Below are 21006 nucleotides of genomic sequence, written 5' to 3' on the forward strand. Positions count from 1 at the left end.
TAAAAAAAAAGTCTGTTAGTGCTATTAATGGGTTAATAAATGCACCCATATACCTTTTAGGGGGAGTTCACACGGAGTTACGTGCCGCGAGATTTGGCACGTAGACGCCGCGGGACCCTTTGCGTGCCGTACACGCTCCCATTGAGTTCAATGGGAGCGGGGATTGTATGCGCCGCGCTAGTTTGCGGCCGTGCATTTATTCACGGCCGCCAAACTAGCGCAGCGCATACGATCCCCGCTCCCATTGAACTCAATGGGAGCGTGTACGGCACGCAAAGGGTCCTGCGGCGTCTACGTGCCAAATCTCGCGGCACGTAACTCCGTGTGAACTCCCCCTTAGTGTGTTTTGAGTGATTTCTGGGTGTCACTGGAGGCTCCTGGTATCTACTGCATTTGTTTACATGGTTCTGCTTCCTGCTCTGAAACTTTCACACTAACCCCTCTCACCTTACCCCCCCTTCCTCACTCCTTCCTCCCATACCCCCTGCCCTGTCTCTCTAGCTATCCCGCCTTTCCCTACCTACTCAGTCCAACCAATTCATATTATATACTTACCTCCAAGCTTCTTATGGCGAAACGGCTCCTCCTGTACTGCTCCTGCTCTGCAGTGATGATCCACCTGTACTGCACATGCGTGGAAGCGCAGTAGAATTCAGTGAATTGTTGGCGGTGTGCACAGTGGAGAAGAGCGCGCACAGACAAACTCATTACTGAGGGAGAAGCTGTCTCAGTGGAAAAAGCCTGGATAGTAAATATAATGGGGTGATGGAGGAGGGATTAGTAGCGACGATCCGTTTCTGGAAATGGGGAAACGGATCGTCACCAGATAATCAGAAAATGTCCCTGGGGTGGTCATGTGACTATGCGTAGCTATCCATTTTTGATAAATGATGTTATTTAGAAAGTAGGAGGGGGGAGGGCGTTTAGACTAGTTTAGGGGTTTCTAGTTATCCCAGACAACCGCTTTAGCTTGTACCATTTAAAATTGGTATACTTAAGTGTCGGAGGGACTAGTAGGTAATATCTCCTTGGCACTGACTTACCTATCATTTTGTAATTCACGACTGGTCACATGATTTAAAGGGAACCTGTCATCAGATATCTCCTGCTTGGCTCCTTCCCGTTGTATACCTTTTTCATTTTTGTTTTTCACCTTCCAAAAACCAATTTGATTTTTCCAGTCACAAAGTCGAATGAAATGTATTTTTTGCAGGACAAATAATACTTCGTCAAGGCATTTAATATTCTGTGCAATGTACTAGGAAGCTGGTTTGCTTGTCTTGCTATAATGTAACTTTTTTTTTAATTTTTCTGTGCACAGTGCTGTGCAAGGTGTCTTTTTTGCAAGGCAAGATTTTAACTTCTATGGACTTTATTTTGGGACATGTGCAATGTTTAGACTACATTTTATTCTAATTTTTTGTGAGATAGAATGATGGAAAACAGGAGTTCTGATTTATAAGGTTTATTTCCTGCAGAATTCGCCATATAGGATAAATACTTATACTTTTATAATCCAGGCACTTTATGATGCGGGGATGGCTAACACGATTTTGGGGGTGATTTCAATTTTCTTATATGTTTTAATATTTTAAAAAAATATTTTGGTTGTTTTTTTTTCATTGATTTTGTTTAGTCCCCCTAGGGGGCCTGGATCTTCAATCTTTAGATCAATTGTACCATAGACTGCAATATTACTGGCTAGCTGAGAGGATGTTGAGAGGATACAAGGATTTTTAAAGAATAAAAAGCTGCTGTCTGCCCCGGGGTGTCCGCTGTAAACCTCGGAGAAACCGGACAGCAGACGGCTTGCAAGCGGTCGGCTTTAAAACCCATTCATTTGACTAGCTTTTCAAAGGTGACCACCCATGCGCATTTTCAACCTCTCCGCCTGGTGTACATTTTTTTCCGTGGACACAAAGTCCTCCATGTAGGATTTTGTGTCTGCGGAAAAAAAACAGACACCAGGCAGAGGGGCTGAAAACGCATACGGGAGGTCACCTTTGAAAAGCCAGTCAAATGAATGAGTTTTAAAGCCGACCGCTCGCAAGCCGTCTGCTGTCCGGTTTCCCCGGGGTTTACAGCGGACACCCCGGGGCGGACAGCAGCGGCAGTGTGAATGTCGCTTAAGTTAGTGGATTATCACATATTTCATAGCTACTGATATAGTCTACTATATTTTTCAGGTCAGAACGCAACGTGCAATGCATCTGTTAATAGTGTATCAAATTTAGAACTTTACAAATAAAGAATCACACGTTCATGTCAGACAAGTTATGTTAGCTTATTGTAACCCAGCATGGAAATTCTTGAACCATATAATTGTACGCAGACTGAGATGTAGAAGACACTATACGAAAAGTGGCCACACAATTTGATAAATGTCACAGAAAACCACTAAATTCTGCAGGATCAGCCAACTATTTTAGCTGTTTGGGGTTTTCCAGATGTCAGAGAAAATATGGAACAGTTGTGTTGGACTTCAACAGAAGTTATTATGTTGTAATATGTTCGGTGGGGTGAAAACTGTCTTGGCCAGCCATCAAATGGGTAATTTGGTAAAGTCCAAACTGATTTTTGTAACTTCACAAATGTCTTCACTACAATGGCTCAGCTAGAATGACAAACCAGAATGATCTACTCTACTAATAGGGTTCGCAGCTTAGGATAGTCCTACCCATTTGTAGGACTCTTTCAGTCCACGAGAACCTCAGTAATAGAAAACATAAGGAAAATGTTTGTTCTCGTACCGTGTTAGCCAGTGGGTAGGAAATATAAAAAGGTATCAACTACTGAAGACTATCAAGTTTTTTGATTTTTTATAATAGAAAACATGGCATGGAGAAAATGAGGACCATATCGCCATTTTCAATCTGTCCTTTAAGGGATGGAAATGGGGTGAACACGTGTCTTATGCCCTTGCATTGAGAATAATGGTGAGATGAACATACACTAGAATGGGAAACCACCTTTATATATATATGATATTAATTTAAAGGGAACTTTTTTTTCCTGCATGAGTTTTCGCTGCAGTGGCCCCAAACCTGATGACCCCAATTCTATACCTGGATCCGCTGACAGTCTTAAAGTTTTAATATACTAAAGAATAACTCTGGGCTCATCTTTGGCAGATTTCAGGGCGAATGTGTAGTAGAAGCCAAGGGCTGTACACGTTGTTCCACTGTGCATGCGCATTGAAGTAAGATATACCCTTCTCAGGTTGAACTGCCTATTATGTATGTGCCTGAAGCTGCTGGGGATGAGTAACATGATGCAGATTTGATATATGTATGAATGATATAAAATGACATGAATGCAACATTATGTCAATAAGGTGCCCTATCTATGGATAAAAGGGTGCTTGTAAGATATGCATGATGAATTTAGGTACATATATGTATAGTGTCTGTGTACAGGAGAACAGTGTGGACAAATTAAAAGAATTCTCTGCACCAGGTCCCCAATATGTCCATTTACAGAGCCAGAGAGAAATCTCCCATCAATGCCACATCCCATAGATAGATGCAGGTACTTTGCTCTTTTCCAGTGTGTGCTATGTAGTGTCAGACAGCCAGGTCTGTGCTAGAGAGGCTGCAGTATATTGCAGGACCCAGCATTGCTGTGGGGTTCCCTAGGTCAGTGCTGCCTGTGACCATGATGTCTACATTTAGTAGTAAGAGGTAGATAAAGACTGCACTTCATGGAGATGTAGTGAGAAGTGAGGGCAGTAGTTCTTCACAGGGCTGGCTGGGCACTGTAGTTCTCTCCACTCCATATTGTATCCCTCCACTTTGTATCCCTCCTTCTTCCTAGCTCCTTCCCTCTCCCCTTCTTCCCCTTCTGCCTCCATCCTCAGTGCCCCCTCCTTGTATTTTCTTTCATTCTGGCTTGCTTCTTCCCTCTCTCCTGTTGCCTGTCTCCTTGCCTGCATTCTCCCCATCACACTCTCTTCCTTGCTCTCTGTCACTGTCTTTTTCTTCTCCTCTCTTTCCCATTTCCTTTCATGTGTCTCCTCTCCCCTCTTTTCTCCATCTTCAGCTGTCACTGTACAGTGCAGAGGTCTCTCGCTATTCCTGGCTCTCTACTTGACTTCTACGGTACCGCATGCCGTCTCTAGATGACATCCGCTTTCTCAGCCATCTCTCCATGTGACAGCTCTCCATTCAACTCTCTGTCTCTTTCTCGCTTGACTGTCTCTAATTGATATTTTCTACTTCTGTGGCAGCCCCTATTCTGCTGTCTCTTCCTGTGACATGCCCGTGTCTGCTGTCTTCTCCCTCTGCTGTCTCTTCATGTGACATGCTGTCACTCTGCTGACTGTCTCTTCACATTGCTGCTGTCTCTCCCTCTCATCTTGCTGACTGACATTGGTTGGGTACGTGGCAGCCCCTCTCAATGTGACAGCCACTGTGTGCCCGCATGCAGCTCACCTGTGACACTCGGCCAGTGACAGTGCCTGCACTGTGTGTTGGTGACCATCCACTGGTGACAGTCTCTCGGTGACAGTCACTCCGTATGCTGCCCCTTCGAGTCGTGTCTGCCCCCGGGTGTCCCCTCGCCCGCAGAGATGCCTTTTCACCCGGTAACGGCGGCGTTAATGTACAGGGGGGTCTACACTATCCCCGAATTACTGAGAGAGCACGCACCCACTCAGCTCCCCGAAGACGAGATAGAGGGTAAGTACTGCGGTGTGTGGGGGGCGAACACTTAGGGGCAGCCATTCTCCTGCTAGGTGAGCTGACCCAGACGGGAGGGGGAGGCTTCAACAGGTGAGTGGGGGGTGTGGGGTAGGATATAGGACAGGCTGGACAAGACGGATTGGGCATGGATATACTCGCTGTGTGTATATATATATATATATATATGGTATAATACATACATTCTCCATAGATAGAGATTTCCATTAGAGATGACTCTGCCCCCCATTCACTAGGTGACCCCTGGCTTGCCAGCATCATGAATATGCCAGGATCAGGCTATTGTTGGGCATGCTTTAGTCTGGAATATTGATGATGGTTGGAATATGGAAGGCAGGCTATGTGGACTGTGGAGAAGCTGTGTCCTATGTCTTTCCTGGATTTCATTCATTGACTTGTCCAGTGAGGGTGATGATGTATTGAGTGGATGGTAATTGGTGTAAATCAGGTGTCACACAGTGTGCTGATAGCAAGGACTGCTGCCAATGTGCTCTGTAGCAATGCCATCAAAGAAAAGACTGGCCGCTAATAGGAATGCAATGTCTACATGGAATCCCTACAACTGCAAACTCTCTGCTCCTTAGTTTACTGAAGCAGTCTACATTGTTTTACGGATGCCATTATATAACAGGGCTTGAGGTTTTTTCCATCAGCAACCATATTAAGTAAACCAGCTTACTGGCATAGGGAATGCACCAGGCTTCTCTCATCTATTCCAATGCATACGCTTTTCCCAACTAAAGCTATTGTACTGTTCTATGCTATGGCTTATTACAGCTGCTAAGGGACTAAATGGACGTCTTCATAGTGTAGCACTGGCACAGAATGATGGCATCGGTAATTCTGTTCACTGGGAAGTGGCATTTTGGGGTGTTTTGATAGGCTCGTGTACAAGTACCGGACATTTACAATATGTTTGCCACCTTGGTTATTATTTGTGATGGCTCCATGTTCGGAGGCTAACAGCGGTCAGATTATATATATTTCTTCAGAAATGATCACTTAGTATTAAATGTGGGTCCATATTTGTCCCTTCCCTCTTTGACCTTTCCTTACAGAATAAATGATTTTGCTCACGTACTTGGGCCTTTTCCATCAAATACAGATCAGCATATCGACATTGAATTTTAAAATGTTAACAAAGTTGAGAACAACATAGAAATATTCTAGCAATTCCATTCAGGTAAGGCCCCAGTACTAGAGAAAAGAACAAATAGCAATTGTAGTGTCCCCTGGGGTACCTGGCAGCTTGACACTTTAAAAGCCATTAAACCAAAGCATCTAAAGTATAAGAAAAAAAAAAGGAATTATTGCAATTATGCGAATAGTCTTAAGTCGACAATCTGACCATTTTGTGTATACAGCTACTATGCAGATCTGTGTTCTCCATGGTTACAGACTACAAGCAAACCATGTGGAGTGTAATCTTGCATTCATGTGTACATACAAATAAATGGCTATTAAAGTGTTTTTATCATTTACTCCTTGAAATATATTTTCTTACTTTAGTAGAAATTTGTAGGGGGGGACAATAAAGAGCAATGTAACAGAGTGAATTTGCTAATGTATTTGCACCTAGGTTTTGCACCAGGTATGCACCAATTTCTATCCAGATTTATGCCATTTTTCTGACTATCTCCACAAGAGGCATGGATTGACATAAAAGAGGTGGGGATTTAGTGGAAAGGTACCCTGGCTTGAAATACAACATTTTGGTTGAAAATTTTGGCACAAACTAGACCAACCAATAGGTGGTGTAAACATTTAGACAGATGGTGTATATGTCAGATTAACAAACAACCTGATCCACGGTTACAAATCTGGTGCATTTTCAGCTGTTTATGTTGCTTATTAGTCAGTATGGGCCAATGTGTATTAGCTTGGTGGGTTAAGGTTATGATTTTGTATGATTTCTATGTATTCATCTAAAGCAAAGTGTTAATGTATTCCACTGTCACTATTGGAGTATTACAATGGACATATGGATAAAAAGAGATTTTAAAGGAAAAGAATGGACTATATGGGCCAACCAGTAAATCCAGTTACTTGGATGCCAGATCTATTGTACAGAACCAATACAAAAATCCTCTGATAATATTCACAACCCACCCAACATTGTATTTATTTCTTTATGATGGGGTTGAGTTGTAGGATTCTTGACACTCAGGTGGTAGTGGTCCTTATCAGGAATGTACCAATGAGCATTGTAGACAAGGAGAACTTTCAGATGACTCATAATCTAAGTGCTGACCTAATGCATAGCAACAATGTATAAAGTTTCTCTTCTCCAGACTGGATTTATTACACTTTACAGTTTTACCTGGTTTTTATTATGTAGATCATGCACCATTCAGACAGCGTCTCATTTATTTGTGTCCTTCTAAATAGAAATGTCTGAGGACAATGAGAGCACTACTTACTGCAATACTGCTCCTTCAGGGTGCAGACTGACAATAGTGAGTTTCAGTGTGCGGATGCTGGTGAAAGAAGGACCAGTTCCTTTGTTTTTTTGCAGTGCAGAGTTGTAGTAATCTTTAGAGATGAGCGAACACTAAAATGTTCGAGGTTCGAAATTCGATTCGAACAGCCGCTCACTGTTCGAGTGTTCGAATGGGTTTCGAACCCCATTATAGTCTATGGGGAACATAAACTCGTTAAGGGGGAAACCCAAATTCGTGTCTGGAGGGTCACCAAGTCCACTATGACACCCCAGGAAATGATACCAACACCCTGGAATGACACTGGGACAGCAGGGGAAGCATGTCTGGGGGCATAAAAGTCACTTTATTTCATGGAAATCCCTGTCAGTTTGCGATTTTCGCAAGCTAACTTTTCCCCATAGAAATGCATTGGCCAGTGCTGATTGGCCAGAGTACGGAACTCGACCAATCAGCGCTGGCTCTGCTGGAGGAGGCGGAGTCTAAGATAGCTCCACACCAGTCTCCATTCAGGTCCGACCTTAGACTCCGCCTCCTCCGGCAGAGCCAGCGCTGATTGGCCGAAGGCTGGCCAATGCATTCCTATGCGAATGCAGACTTAGCAGTGCTGAGTCAGTTTTGCTCAACTACACATCTGATGCACACTCGGCACTGCTACATCAGATGTAGCAATCTGATGTAGCAGAGCCGAGGGTGCACTAGAACCCCTGTGCAAACTCAGTTCACGCTAATAGAATGCATTGGCCAGCGCTGATTGGCCAATGCATTCTATTAGCCCGATGAAGTAGAGCTGAATGTGTGTGCTAAGCACACACATTCAGCACTGCTTCATCAAGCCAATACAATGCATTAGCCAGTGCTGATTGGCCAGAGTACGGAATTCGGCCAATCAGCGCTGGCCAATGCATTCTATTAGCCCGATGAAGTAGAGCTGAATGTGTGTGCTAAGCACACACATTCAGCACTGCTTCATCAAGCCAATACAATGCATTAGCCAGTGCTGATTGGCCAGAGTACGGAATTCGGCCAATCAGCGCTGGCTCTGCTGGAGGAGGCGGAGTCTAAGGTCGCTCCACACCAGTCTCCATTCAGGTCCGACCTTAGACTCCGCCTCCTCCGGCAGAGCCAGCGCTGATTGGCCGAAGGCTGGCCAATGCATTCCTATGCGAATGCAGACTTAGCAGTGCTGAGTCAGTTTTGCTCAACTACACATCTGATGCACACTCGGCACTGCTACATCAGATGTAGCAATCTGATGTAGCAGAGCCGAGGGTGCACTAGAACCCCTGTGCAAACTCAGTTCACGCTAATAGAATGCATTGGCCAGCGCTGATTGGCCAATGCATTCTATTAGCCCGATGAAGTAGAGCTGAATGTGTGTGCTAAGCACACACATTCAGCACTGCTTCATCAAGCCAATACAATGCATTAGCCAGTGCTGATTGGCCAGAGTACGGAATTCGGCCAATCAGCGCTGGCCAATGCATTCTATTAGCCCGATGAAGTAGAGCTGAATGTGTGTGCTAAGCACACACATTCAGCACTGCTTCATCAAGCCAATACAATGCATTAGCCAGTGCTGATTGGCCAGAGTACGGAATTCGGCCAATCAGCGCTGGCTCTGCTGGAGGAGGCGGAGTCTAAGGTCGCTCCACACCAGTCTCCATTCAGGTCCGACCTTAGACTCCGCCTCCTCCGGCAGAGCCAGCGCTGATTGGCCGAAGGCTGGCCAATGCATTCCTATGCGAATGCAGACTTAGCAGTGCTGAGTCAGTTTTGCTCAACTACACATCTGATGCACACTCGGCACTGCTACATCAGATGTAGCAATCTGATGTAGCAGAGCCGAGGGTGCACTAGAACCCCTGTGCAAACTCAGTTCACGCTAATAGAATGCATTGGCCAGCGCTGATTGGCCAATGCATTCTATTAGCCCGATGAAGTAGAGCTGAATGTGTGTGCTAAGCACACACATTCAGCACTGCTTCACCAAGCCAATACAATGCATTAGCCAGTGCTGATTGGCCAGAGTACGGAATTCGGCCAATCAGCGCTGGCCAATGCATTCTATTAGCCCGATGAAGTAGAGCTGAATGTGTGTGCTAAGCACACACATTCAGCTCTACTTCATCGGGCTAATAGAATGCATTGGCCAGCGCTGATTGGCCAGAGTACGGAACTCGACCAATCAGCGCTGGCTCTGCTGGAGGAGGCGGAGTCTAAGGTCGGACCTGAATGGAGACTGGTGTGGAGCGATCTTAGACTCCGCCTCCTCCAGCAGAGCCAGCGCTGATTGGCCGAATTCCGTACTCTGGCCAATCAGCACTGGCTAATGCATTGTATTGGCGTGATGAAGCAGTGCTGAATGTGTGTGCTTAGCACACACATTCAGCTCTACTTCATCGGGCTAATAGAATGCATTGGCCAGCGCTGATTGGCCGAATTCCGTACTCTGGCCAATCAGTGCTGGCCAATGCATTTTATTAGCTTGATGAAGCAGAGTGTGCACAAGGGTTCAAGCGCACCCTCGGCTCTGATGTAGGAGAGCCGAGGGTGCACTTGAACCCTTGTGCACCCTCAGCTCTGCTACATCAGAGCCGAGGGTGCGCTTGAACCCTTGTGCACACTCTGCTTCATCAAGCTAATAGAATGCATTGGCCAGCGCTGATTGGCCAATGTATTCTATTAGCCTGATGAAGTAGAGCTGAATGTGTGTGCTAAGCACACACATTCAGCTCTACTTCATCGGGCTAATAGAATGCATTGGCCAGCGCTGATTGGCCAGAGTACGGAACTCGACCAATCAGCGCTGGCTCTGCTGGAGGAGGCGGAGTCTAAGATCGCTCCACACCAGTCTCCATTCAGGTCCGACCTTAGACTCCGCCTCCTCCAGCAGAGCCAGCGCTGATTGGCCGAATTCCGTACTCTGGCCAATCAGCACTGGCTAATGCATTGTATTGGCTTGATGAAGCAGTGCTGAATGTGTGTGCTTAGCACACACATTCAGCTCTACTTCATCGGGCTAATAGAATGCATTGGCCAATCAGCGCTGGCCAATGCATTCTATTAGCGTGAACTGAGTTTGCACAGGGGTTCTAGTGCACCCTCGGCTCTGCTACATCAGATTGCTACATCTGATGTAGCAGTGCCGAGTGTGCATCAGATGTGTAGTTGAGCAAAACTGACTCAGCACTGCTAAGTATGCATTCGCATAGGAATGCATTGGCCAGCCTTCGGCCAATCAGCGCTGGCTCTGCCGGAGGAGGCGGAGTCTAAGGTCGGACCTGAATGGAGACTGGTGTGGAGCGACCTTAGACTCCGCCTCCTCCAGCAGAGCCAGCGCTGATTGGCCGAATTCCGTACTCTGGCCAATCAGCACTGGCTAATGCATTGTATTGGCTTGATGAAGCAGTGCTGAATGTGTGTGCTTAGCACACACATTCAGCTCTACTTCATCGGGCTAATAGAATGCATTGGCCAATCAGCGCTGGCCAATGCATTCTATTAGCGTGAACTGAGTTTGCACAGGGGTTCTAGTGCACCCTCGGCTCTGCTACATCAGATTGCTACATCTGATGTAGCAGTGCCGAGTGTGCATCAGATGTGTAGTTGAGCAAAACTGACTCAGCACTGCTAAGTCTCTGCATTCGCATAGGAATGCATTGGCCAGCCTTCGGCCAATCAGCGCTGGCTCTGCCGGAGGAGGCGGAGTCTAAGGTCGGACCTGAATGGAGACTGGTGTGGAGCGATCTTAGACTCCGCCTCCTCCAGCAGAGCCAGCGCTGATTGGTCGAGTTCCGTACTCTGGCCAATCAGCGCTGGCCAATGCATTCTATTAGCCCGATGAAGTAGAGCTGAATGTGTGTGCTTAGCACACACATTCAGCTCTACTTCATCAGGCTAATAGAATACATTGGCCAATCAGCGCTGGCCAATGCATTCTATTAGCTTGATGAAGCAGAGTGTGCACAAGGGTTCAAGCGCACCCTCGGCTCTGATGTAGCAGAGCTGAGGGTGCACAAGGGTTCAAGTGCACCCTCGGCTCTCCTACATCAGAGCCGAGGGTGCGCTTGAACCCTTGTGCAGCCTCGGCTCTGCTACATCAGAGCCGAGGGTGCGCTTGAACCCTTGTGCACACTCTGCTTCATCAAGCTAATAGAATGCATTGGCCAGCACTGATTGGCCAGAGTACGGAATTCGGCCAATCAGCGCTGGCCAATGCATCCCTATGGGAAAAAGTTTATCTCACAAAAATCACAATTACACACCCGATAGAGCCCCAAAAAGTTATTTTTAATAACATTCCCCCCTAAATAAAGGTTATCCCTAGCTATCCCTGCCTGTACAGCTATCCCTGTCTCATAGTCACAAAGTTCACATTCTCATATGACCCGGATTTGAAATCCACTATTCGTCTAAAATGGAGGTCACCTGATTTCGGCAGCCAATGACTTTTTCCAATTTTTTTCAATGCCCCCAGTGTCGTAGTTCCTGTCCCACCTCCCCTGCGCTGTTATTGGTGCAAAAAAGGCGCCAGGGAAGGTGGGAGGGGAATCGAATTTTGGCGCACTTTACCACGTGGTGTTCGATTCGATTCGAACATGGCGAACACCCTGATATCCGATCGAACATGTGTTCGATAGAACACTGTTCGCTCATCTCTAGTAATCTTTGGTTTTTTTCTTGCTGTCGATACAAAGTCACCATTTCAGTCAATGTGATGAATTGCCAAAGAAGATTGTTGTATATATACATAATTTATGGAACAAATATTCCTTTTAATATTGTTTAGTACATCGTGATGATAAGAAATGTTTTGTAGCTGGCATTAAAAGCACGGTGGACCTCTTTGTCCTATGACTTCAGAGGAGAGAGTGAGCAAGCTATAAATCTTCAGATGTAGTCCTTCAGAGTTCTCTTGAATCTCATATTCATTTTACCACAAAAAGCTGAATGACACTTTGGATCAACTTACCATTTACCAAGTAACCAAAAGAACGTCTTGCAATGAATATTATAAAATAAGTGTTGTTTTTTCCTTTCTACTATTCTGAATTGGAACAAACACAGTAACTGGGTCATGGCAATATGGTCCCTAATATGAATATGAGACTGAAAAAATGAATTGTTTCATGACTGCAAGGCAATACACTTATGAATTATACCGTGCACTTAGCTCAAACACTGGGGGTGCATATAAAGAACGTGGATACTATAGCAAAAACTAAAATGAAGCCCTCTTTATGTAGCTTTTACTACAGCCCATTCTATCCCGGAAAAGGAGAGTTTGTCTTTTTATTGCTATTGAAAAGTGGAGAAGATACATTCTAATTTCTTGGCTAATTTTAAGGTGCATATGTATAATGGGGAGAGGACTAGCCCATGCTGCCCCCTCATCTAAGGAGTGTGGGAGAAACCAGAGTACCTGGCGGAAACCCATGCAGATATGGGAAGAAAATGCAAACTTCATGCAGATTTTGTCCTCATCTGGATTTATACTAGGAACCCAGTGCTGCAAGGTACATCATTGAACCACACTGATACCTGCTACATCATTGGCTAGTCAATGTAGAATCAAATATCCATGTCTGGACTAAGTAGACATTTTTACCCAATGCTGGACTATAAGAACAATCTATCTTCCAAGCACATTCCTCTAACCTCATTCTAATAAATTTTAATATCACACTAACACTTAATACTACTTTATTCCGACTTTGCATATTTTTCAATATCAGACCAGTTGCCTAATATCTCCAGTGTTATTGTGACCTACTTTAGCCTAGCACTGTCTCATAGGCTATAGATAACACTACCAACCAATTAGTGATAATGCAGCCACCTACTGTTTGCAACACAGCGAAAAGCGAGAAATCATTTAGACTAACCACGCAGAGGCATTTATGCCAACAATAAAAAAAGACTTTTATGAAAAAATATATCTATATATCTGGCTTTCATGTAGATATATAATCCACGGGTCATTTTAATTATGTATCCTGAAAAAATAAAAAGATACTGAATTTTTATTAAATAATAAGATGGAAATCTGTAAGACTACAATGACAGATGTGTCGGGAATGCATGGCAGCTGGCAGCACATATACCCATATGAGGCTGGGACCTTCCACTCATGTGCCGTACACAGTGCTAGACTCCTTTGTTGAAATTCACAACTACAAATCTGAGCAAGAAACCATCTGCATGCAGCATCTATTGATCACAGTGCGGATGAAGTACACAATATTGTGGCAACAACTGCAAATCACTTGTCAATTACTGGCCCTTTTGTATAAGCCGCCTATAATACACTTCAGCTGTAACTATGTTTAATGTCCCATTACAAATATAATTGAAACCCTCAAAAATAACAATTGGCGATTCAGAAACAGCAGTATCAAATTAACTAAAATATGCATGTTCTCAGTGTAGTTGTTACGCGTCCTAAAAATGAACTGACAAAATGTAATTTGGGCGTATGAAGCAAAGAATTGTGAATTGACTTGTAACAATCAGAATCCTACGCAAATGGTGTACTTAATATTGCAAGTGCACCATTCTGGCTCAAATGAATTCAGAATTCGGACACATATGTTGCACATTCAATAGGGGCTTTAGTAACTTTTTCTTCTCCACTACAAACTTTGTTAGGCTAATACCCACGTTGTGAAACGCAGCATTTATTTTAACCAAAGTCAGGAGTGGATTTAACAGAAGGGAAATGTCTAAGTGCTTCTTGACTTTGGCTAAGGTCCCACATAGGGGGCCACAGCAAAAAAATTCTGCTGGAAAAACTGTGGTGGAAACACATCTTGGTTTTTCTTGCAGTACTGTTCACAGAAATTCCGCCGAGGTTTGCTCTGTATGCTTTTGCTTCAATTATACCTATAGGGAAACCGCTGGCGTTTCCGTAAGTATAATTGACATGCTATGATATCCAAAACCGCAACGGTTTTGGAAATCGTAGCATTTCTGCTGCACATATTTTTCTGCAATGTGTAGATGAGATCCTGCAGTGACTAAAATGCTGTGGCGTTTACACCACATGGGGCCCCAGTCTTTGGCTCAAAAAACTGCAGCAAAATTTGCAACAAAATGAGCTGAATTCCTGCAACGTGGGGTATTAGCCTTAAAGTGTCCAGGGAATAAAGGGCATTGTTAATAGGGCTCTTCAGGGAAAGAAAAAAAGGGAAAAAACATCTCAGTATAGATAAATTCAGAAATACACTTCATGCAAAAGCTGCTCCTTTTCTGGTTATGCAGAGATCTATGGAGGTGGGTGAGTGGGGACGGTAGGCCAGTTACTGGTTTTAAAGAATACTTTGCCTTTTAACAAACTGGGCATGAATCAGTAGTACAGTATGTGCACATAAGGAATAATAGTACTTATAGCCATTGCGTGTCTTCTGTAATGTTTAGCCATTTTGCCCTGCATGCTCTCCATCTCAAATTCCCATTTGTTCTAGAGCTAGTGGATGGAGACTAGCTGTTATTATGTCCCTGTAGACAGCACACAGAAAGTAGAGGAGAATCTTCTTCATATCTCTCTCTCACACTTAGGGAAATCAGCATGATCATATAGAGATGTACGGACCTATATTGATGCAAAAAAAAGGCATGGTGTTACATAGAAACTTACAGTCCCTTCTGTGCCTGTGTCTTTCCATTTTTTCAGCCCCTGCTCGCTCCTCCCTTCCCTCTCCATAGACTCCAGTAGTCATATGTAATTTTATACCTGTGTGAGCTACAGTCCTCTCATGAGCTAGCAAAATGGATTAGTCAGTGATTTAAATGTCAGTTTGGTAGGAAGGGAGAGCGGACAAGGAGCCAGATAAGTGGAGAGAGGCATTTTTCTGTGATATCATATTGCAGAGTTTCCTATATTGAACTGCACCATTGATTTATACAAAGTTAGTGACCATTTATGTAAGAGAGAAGGTTTGAAATCTCCCTGCATGGTCTAGTTATACAGAGAGTCTGTCTACAGGAAACTCTGTATCATATTAATGACAGTACCTGGTAGGGCTGCTTCTATATTTTCCAAAGATGCCTTTCCTATTCTGCATTGCAGCCCCATATTCATGGCAATCTGGGTTTTATTCTCTTTCTGCAAATTAGCTGATAAATGCTTGTCATACCATGGCTGATCCAGACAATGAGTACATGGGAAGATGTCACTCAAGCAATGGAGGTGGAGCTTGAGGCAGTTTGGGGTGGTTATCTAGATGCGAGAATGGAAACAGAGTTCCCAGTAACCAAGGGGTTCCTTGGTTTCTCATGTGGGGTTCCCTAGAAAAAAAGCAACAACAAGACAAGTCACTAGGAGTAGCGAAGGTGAAAATTTATTTAAGCCTGCTCAAATGAATGGCAAAGCAGTAAAGATAAGAATGATAAAATCCTTCTGCTACCCAACACCAAACGTCTTGGAAGCAGGAATAGTATCAGGAGTTCCCCAGGGCTGGAAATACTTTTCAGGTAGGATGGTTGGGAAGTACTGGTTTATTATATTCCATGTTGTGTTCATCATGGCAATGTGCCAATCTAGTGCCAGTCCAAGCAAAGTGTTTTGTCTCCTTTACTGTTTGCAAAGAACTCTGTGCTCTGCGACCCAGCAGGATGATTCACATACATACTAAGGTGTACAAGATAGAGGATCATCTAGGACCTCAGTGATATTCAGTTCTAAAATCACACCCATTTTTGCTGAGTGATATGTCCTCAAATTGAAATGTACATAGGGCAAATATTGGTTTTATTGCAGATAGTATTTGAAGAGATAAATTCCTTTTAAGACTTGCTTGTCTTCAAATAACATTTAAGTACATCATACTCTCGGGCGTTTGTTAGCTTGTGCCATTCCTGGAAAATGCTGCGTTGGTTTCATTTTTTTCATTTTTTTTTAAATAAAATTATTTAAGTAGTATTTTTGTAGGTTATGTGAGTAGTATGTGAAATGAGAAATGTTTAATATAGCCCTCTAGGTCATGCTGTGTAAAGTACAGGCGGATGTGTGACATAAATGAGATGTCTTATTCTGCTTTCTTCCTGTTTCTTGCTATGTAATGTTCTCTTAGTGAGTTATGATTTGCCCTTTAGCCATAATCCTGCCTCTGATTCTAGTTATACTCTGTATTTAATGTGCACCATTAGGTATTTTAATACTCGTGTCTTCCTTGTCCTTTTTCTAAATGAACTTAGCTTTCCCTTCTGTGGGTAATAATGTGTCATTTGCAATAAGATTATAATAATACTATGTTATCTACATCATTGTCAACAATTTGCATAAAAATAAAATATAGCTACCCCATGGTATAATGTGGACAGTGCTGTGTTCCTCCTGAACAAATCTATGTGTGGTATTTATTTAAAGAATCTTTCTGGCTTCACACTGTTGACGGCCATGTCTTCGGCTAGGATATCAATATCAGATTATTGTGGGTCTGATTCTCAGGACCACTTCTGATTCAGTGTTTAAAGGGGCCACAATGCTCGTGTAAGTGAATGAGACAAAGCTGGAATATCCTGCACAGCCATTCCTTTGTGGATTGTGTGCAGTGGAAAAAATGCATGAGACACTTTAAACAGCTGATCAGCAGGGGTACCGAGAGCTTGACCCCCACAGATCTGATATTGAAGGCCTATCGTAAGTACAGTATTTAGGAGCACTGAAATGTTTTCTTATATCATTGGCAATTGAGGTTTAATGTATAAATCTTAATACGTTGGACAGATCCCACTGCATTATTGCAGCTGTCTTTTTTGGAAGATTTACAACACTTTGTGGTGTAAACAAGTCCAGGTTTTTCTCTGTTTCATAACAAGTGTATGGTGTGCCTCGTAGACCTGTTCACCAATAACATTCACTGTTGCTCAGCAGTGTATAGAGATCATTCTGGGGAAGCGTATGCTGTCATGATGTAGAAGAAAGTTGACAGCAAAAAAATGATAGTATAATTCATGAGGAGCCTTTTCTAACCTATAAAATTCTATATACGCCATTGCTAAGACCAATAAGGCATAGGATAACTACAAACATAAGAGTGGCTATTATTTCATACAATTCATATACATTATTAATACAACTAAACAAAGCAACTACATAGCACACTTTTTTTTCTTTCTTTGCAGATTGCGAGCCCCATATAGGGATCACAATGTACTTTTTTTCCCCCTATCAGTATGTCTTTGTAGAATGGGAGGAAATCCATGCAAACACAGGGAGAACATACAAACTCCTTGCAGATGTTGTTCCTGGTGGGATTTGAACCCAGGACTCCAGTTATAATCACTGAGCCACCGTGTTGCCTGCTACATAGCACACTTTTGTATTGACCTCACATTGTTTCTGTCTATATGCAAATCCAGAAGTTTCACTATCACAAATATCTGGGGCACAGGCACCAGACCTTTTGCCTAGTATCGCAAGCACCCAGTTCTAAAATTTGCCCTTATATGTTACAGGCTGCCTTAGGCCTGTAACCTGTAACAGAGCTCGATAAGTTGTCTAAATGGTGCAATACAGAAGCCAACAGAGCAAAAAACAAAAGTGACCTTTGACCTGCACAATATGGCAAATGGTTTACGTGGTGCCTGGTGCTTTCAGTTTGAGGGTACGATGAGACATACACGAAAGCCTTATTACTGTTAGGGGAACTATGTGGGCATTATTATAAATGGGAGTTCATTGAGGGAACATTATTACTAACGGGGGGATGCTAGGGGAGCATTGCTAATAGTTGGGGTATGCTGGGGGAGTATTATTACCATTGGGCACTATTACAAATTTGGCACAATGAGTACAATATTTGGGGAAATTACTAATAGGGCACACTGGGGATAATTTTTACTATGGAAGACACTGTTACTTATTGGAGTACAATTATGAACAGAGCAATCTGAAGGGAGGATTATTACTATAGGGCACTATTGCCAATGGGACACACAGCGGCAGTATTATTGTTACGGGGGACACTATTACTAATTTGGGCAAAATTGAAGGAGCTATCACTAAGCTGGCACTCTGGGGGAGCATTATTACTACTGGGGCACTATAACTGTTGAGGCATCATTTCCTGGGCTCAATTATATCTGACGGTATTACATGTGACAGTAATATATACACACTGCTCTAATGCACAGTAGGGGGCATTATCTGTATGCCACTATAATTTCTGCAGTGCAGTATTCACGAGCACTGGGATGTTTTGTTATGCAATCTTCATATGTTGAATAGATCATACTGCAGTATTCTAGCATTCTTGTAAGGAAGATTTTGGTGACATTTGATCTCAGTTCATTATGAAGGATGTAGAGTTTATCATGGATACCCATCACATAATATTAATAAAATTAATTATTAGGATTCTTGATCTAGTCCAACGATGGGCCAAACGGCACATGCAGAATTTATCCTTTTCTCCATTCGTTCTCAATACAATAAATAAGGACCAACATATTTTCCAACTGTCTTAACATCTGTTCCTACATATTGACATTATGCAATTTACCTATTATAAATTCACAGAAAACTGCTCCTGATCTGCCTGAAAGTGTAGCTGACACATGGATCACTGATCCCCATAATAGCTGCTTTCATCTTCCAGATATACTGTATTGTGGAAGGAGTTTTCCTACTGTATACATGTCTCTCCTATTCATAGGACAGAAGGTGCATATGTGTGGCCACTGCTCCATTCATTTCTATGGGGTTGCTAGAGATCATTGTCCCAACAGTCACACAGAAGTGAATGGATCAGTGGCTACACATACACATCGCTACCTTATTCACATGGAGCACGTAGGGACTTGACAGTCACTTTTCTCATGAGTTTAAGTATATTGAGGCACCACAGAGGGTTTAGTATCTTTAAGAATTCTTTTTTTATCACAAATACATACTGTACCTCCCAACTTTTAAAGGACAGAAAGAGGGACAAAATGTTAGCGTGCTATGCGTGCCATGACATATTTAGCTCCACCTAAATCAAAATTGACTCCGCCCATTTCCATCCATTTCTCTTTTAATGTACCCTGCACCCCACACCTCTCCCCTCCACACAGTACACCTTGCATACCACATCTCCCTCCACACTGTACACCCTGCACACCACATCTCCCCTCCCCACACAGTACACCCTGCACCCCACATCTCTCCCACTCATACAGTACACTCTGCACCACAAAGCTCTTTCCCCACAGTACAACCTTCAACCCACATATATCCCCCACACACAGTGCACCCTGCACCTCACATCTCCCCCCCCCACAATAGACCCTGCACCCCACATCTCTCCTCCACACTGTACACCCATTCATCCCGCATCTATTCTCCCACACAGTACTCCATGCACCCCACATCTCTCCCCCACATTCTACACCCTGCATCCCACATCTCTCTCCCCACCCCTCCACACACACACACACACACACACACACACACACACACACACACACACACACACACACATACTACACTATGCACCTCACATCTCTCCATTTTCTTCCACCCACTGCACGGGATACAACTTTGCAACTTGCAAGCAAAGACACACCCTGTCACGTCTGATATCAGGAGGTCCTTATCTGGTGATCTGGCAAAGTTTGTTAATGAGAATAACATGTCAGGGACATAGTGGGACAAGCTGTAAGCTGCGGGACAGCAGTCTAAAATTGGGACTGTCCCGCCGGATCCAGGACAGTTGGGAGCTATGCAAATATGTTTTAATATGTCAGTCTTTTAAAGCTTTATGTCTTGTATTTTGTTTAGAACACTTATGTCATGTTTATATCTGTAAGCCTTCATCAAGTGACATCCTTGCCACATTCAGAACATTCATTTATCTTTCTATACTGCATTCATTTCCATAATAACCTTTATTCATAGCTTCCTGATGTACCAAACGCTGAATATACGTTAAACAGAACTAGTGATATACCTTCCCACATAGTACTTCTCATTACAAACATCTAAATGTACTATCAAACCTACCTTTTTTGGGGGTTATCTTTCCCTGTTCTATAAGGCATTCATTACAGTGTCCTCCTGAATCCATCTTCAAAAGCTTTTTAAATTATTCTCATTTCTCAGACATGAAGCTATTAAGATCATAATCCATTTCCTTCCCTTCTACTATACTTTGCCTCCCTGTTAATTGGTCCGCCTCTCGGAAAACTCTTGCCCTCACGCTTAACGTGGGCGTTTGCATATTATCAAGGCTCACATCACATTGTGGGGCCGCCTTTTATACTGAATATCTAAAATTCTATCGCATATCTGGAAAAGCTTCAGTTACCTCCTTCAACTTTATTTCTCGTCTAACAAAAATTTCTCACCCAAGTCTGTTGCCTCACTTTTTTCTGTATTTCCTCTTGCTAAAACACAGTGGTTTAAAAAGTCTCAAAGACTGATCAGTTAATTAGTAGTTAAAAAAAAGTACTATTCCACCAATTTCTTTCTTCTTCTTTTTTAAATGTAGATTGTGAGCCCCATATAGGGATCACAATGCACTTTTTTTTTTTCATTCAAGTATGTCTTTGTAGAATGGGAGGAAATCCAGGCAAACATGGGGAGAACATACAAACTCCTTGCAGATGTTGTTTCTGGCGAGATTCAAACTCAGGACTCCAGCGCTGCAAGGCTGCATTGCTAACCACTGTGTTGCCCCCCAATTTCTTTATTTTTCTTCCTCATATAGCTACAACATACTCCACCACACTTTACAGATATTATCATCACTCCGTGTTGATATTGTCCTTGGCTGGATTTATACCCAGGACTTCAATACTACAAGGCAACAGTGCTAACCACTGAGCCACCATCTTGCTTTACACCTAGACAATCTATACTCATACTTTAAATAAGAACAACCAAT

At 43.3% G+C, this 21006-nt stretch overlaps 1 protein-coding gene across 1 annotated transcript in view; it reads left to right on the forward strand.

Moving 5' to 3' along the window:
• The first annotated feature begins 3754 nt into the window (after positions 1 to 3754).
• The window catches only part of CABP7 (calcium binding protein 7), a 93337-nt gene continuing 76085 nt past the window's right edge, over positions 3755 to 21006 (forward strand). Inside the window, exon 1 of the mRNA XM_075276668.1 lies at positions 3755 to 4676. Coding sequence (XP_075132769.1) covers positions 4568 to 4676 — 109 coding nt within the window. The 5' untranslated portion in view covers positions 3755 to 4567. The remainder of the gene's footprint in view (positions 4677 to 21006) is intronic.

This window comes from Leptodactylus fuscus, chromosome 1 (genome assembly GCF_031893055.1).
Source record: "Leptodactylus fuscus isolate aLepFus1 chromosome 1, aLepFus1.hap2, whole genome shotgun sequence".
Lineage (NCBI taxonomy): Eukaryota > Metazoa > Chordata > Amphibia > Anura > Leptodactylidae > Leptodactylus > Leptodactylus fuscus.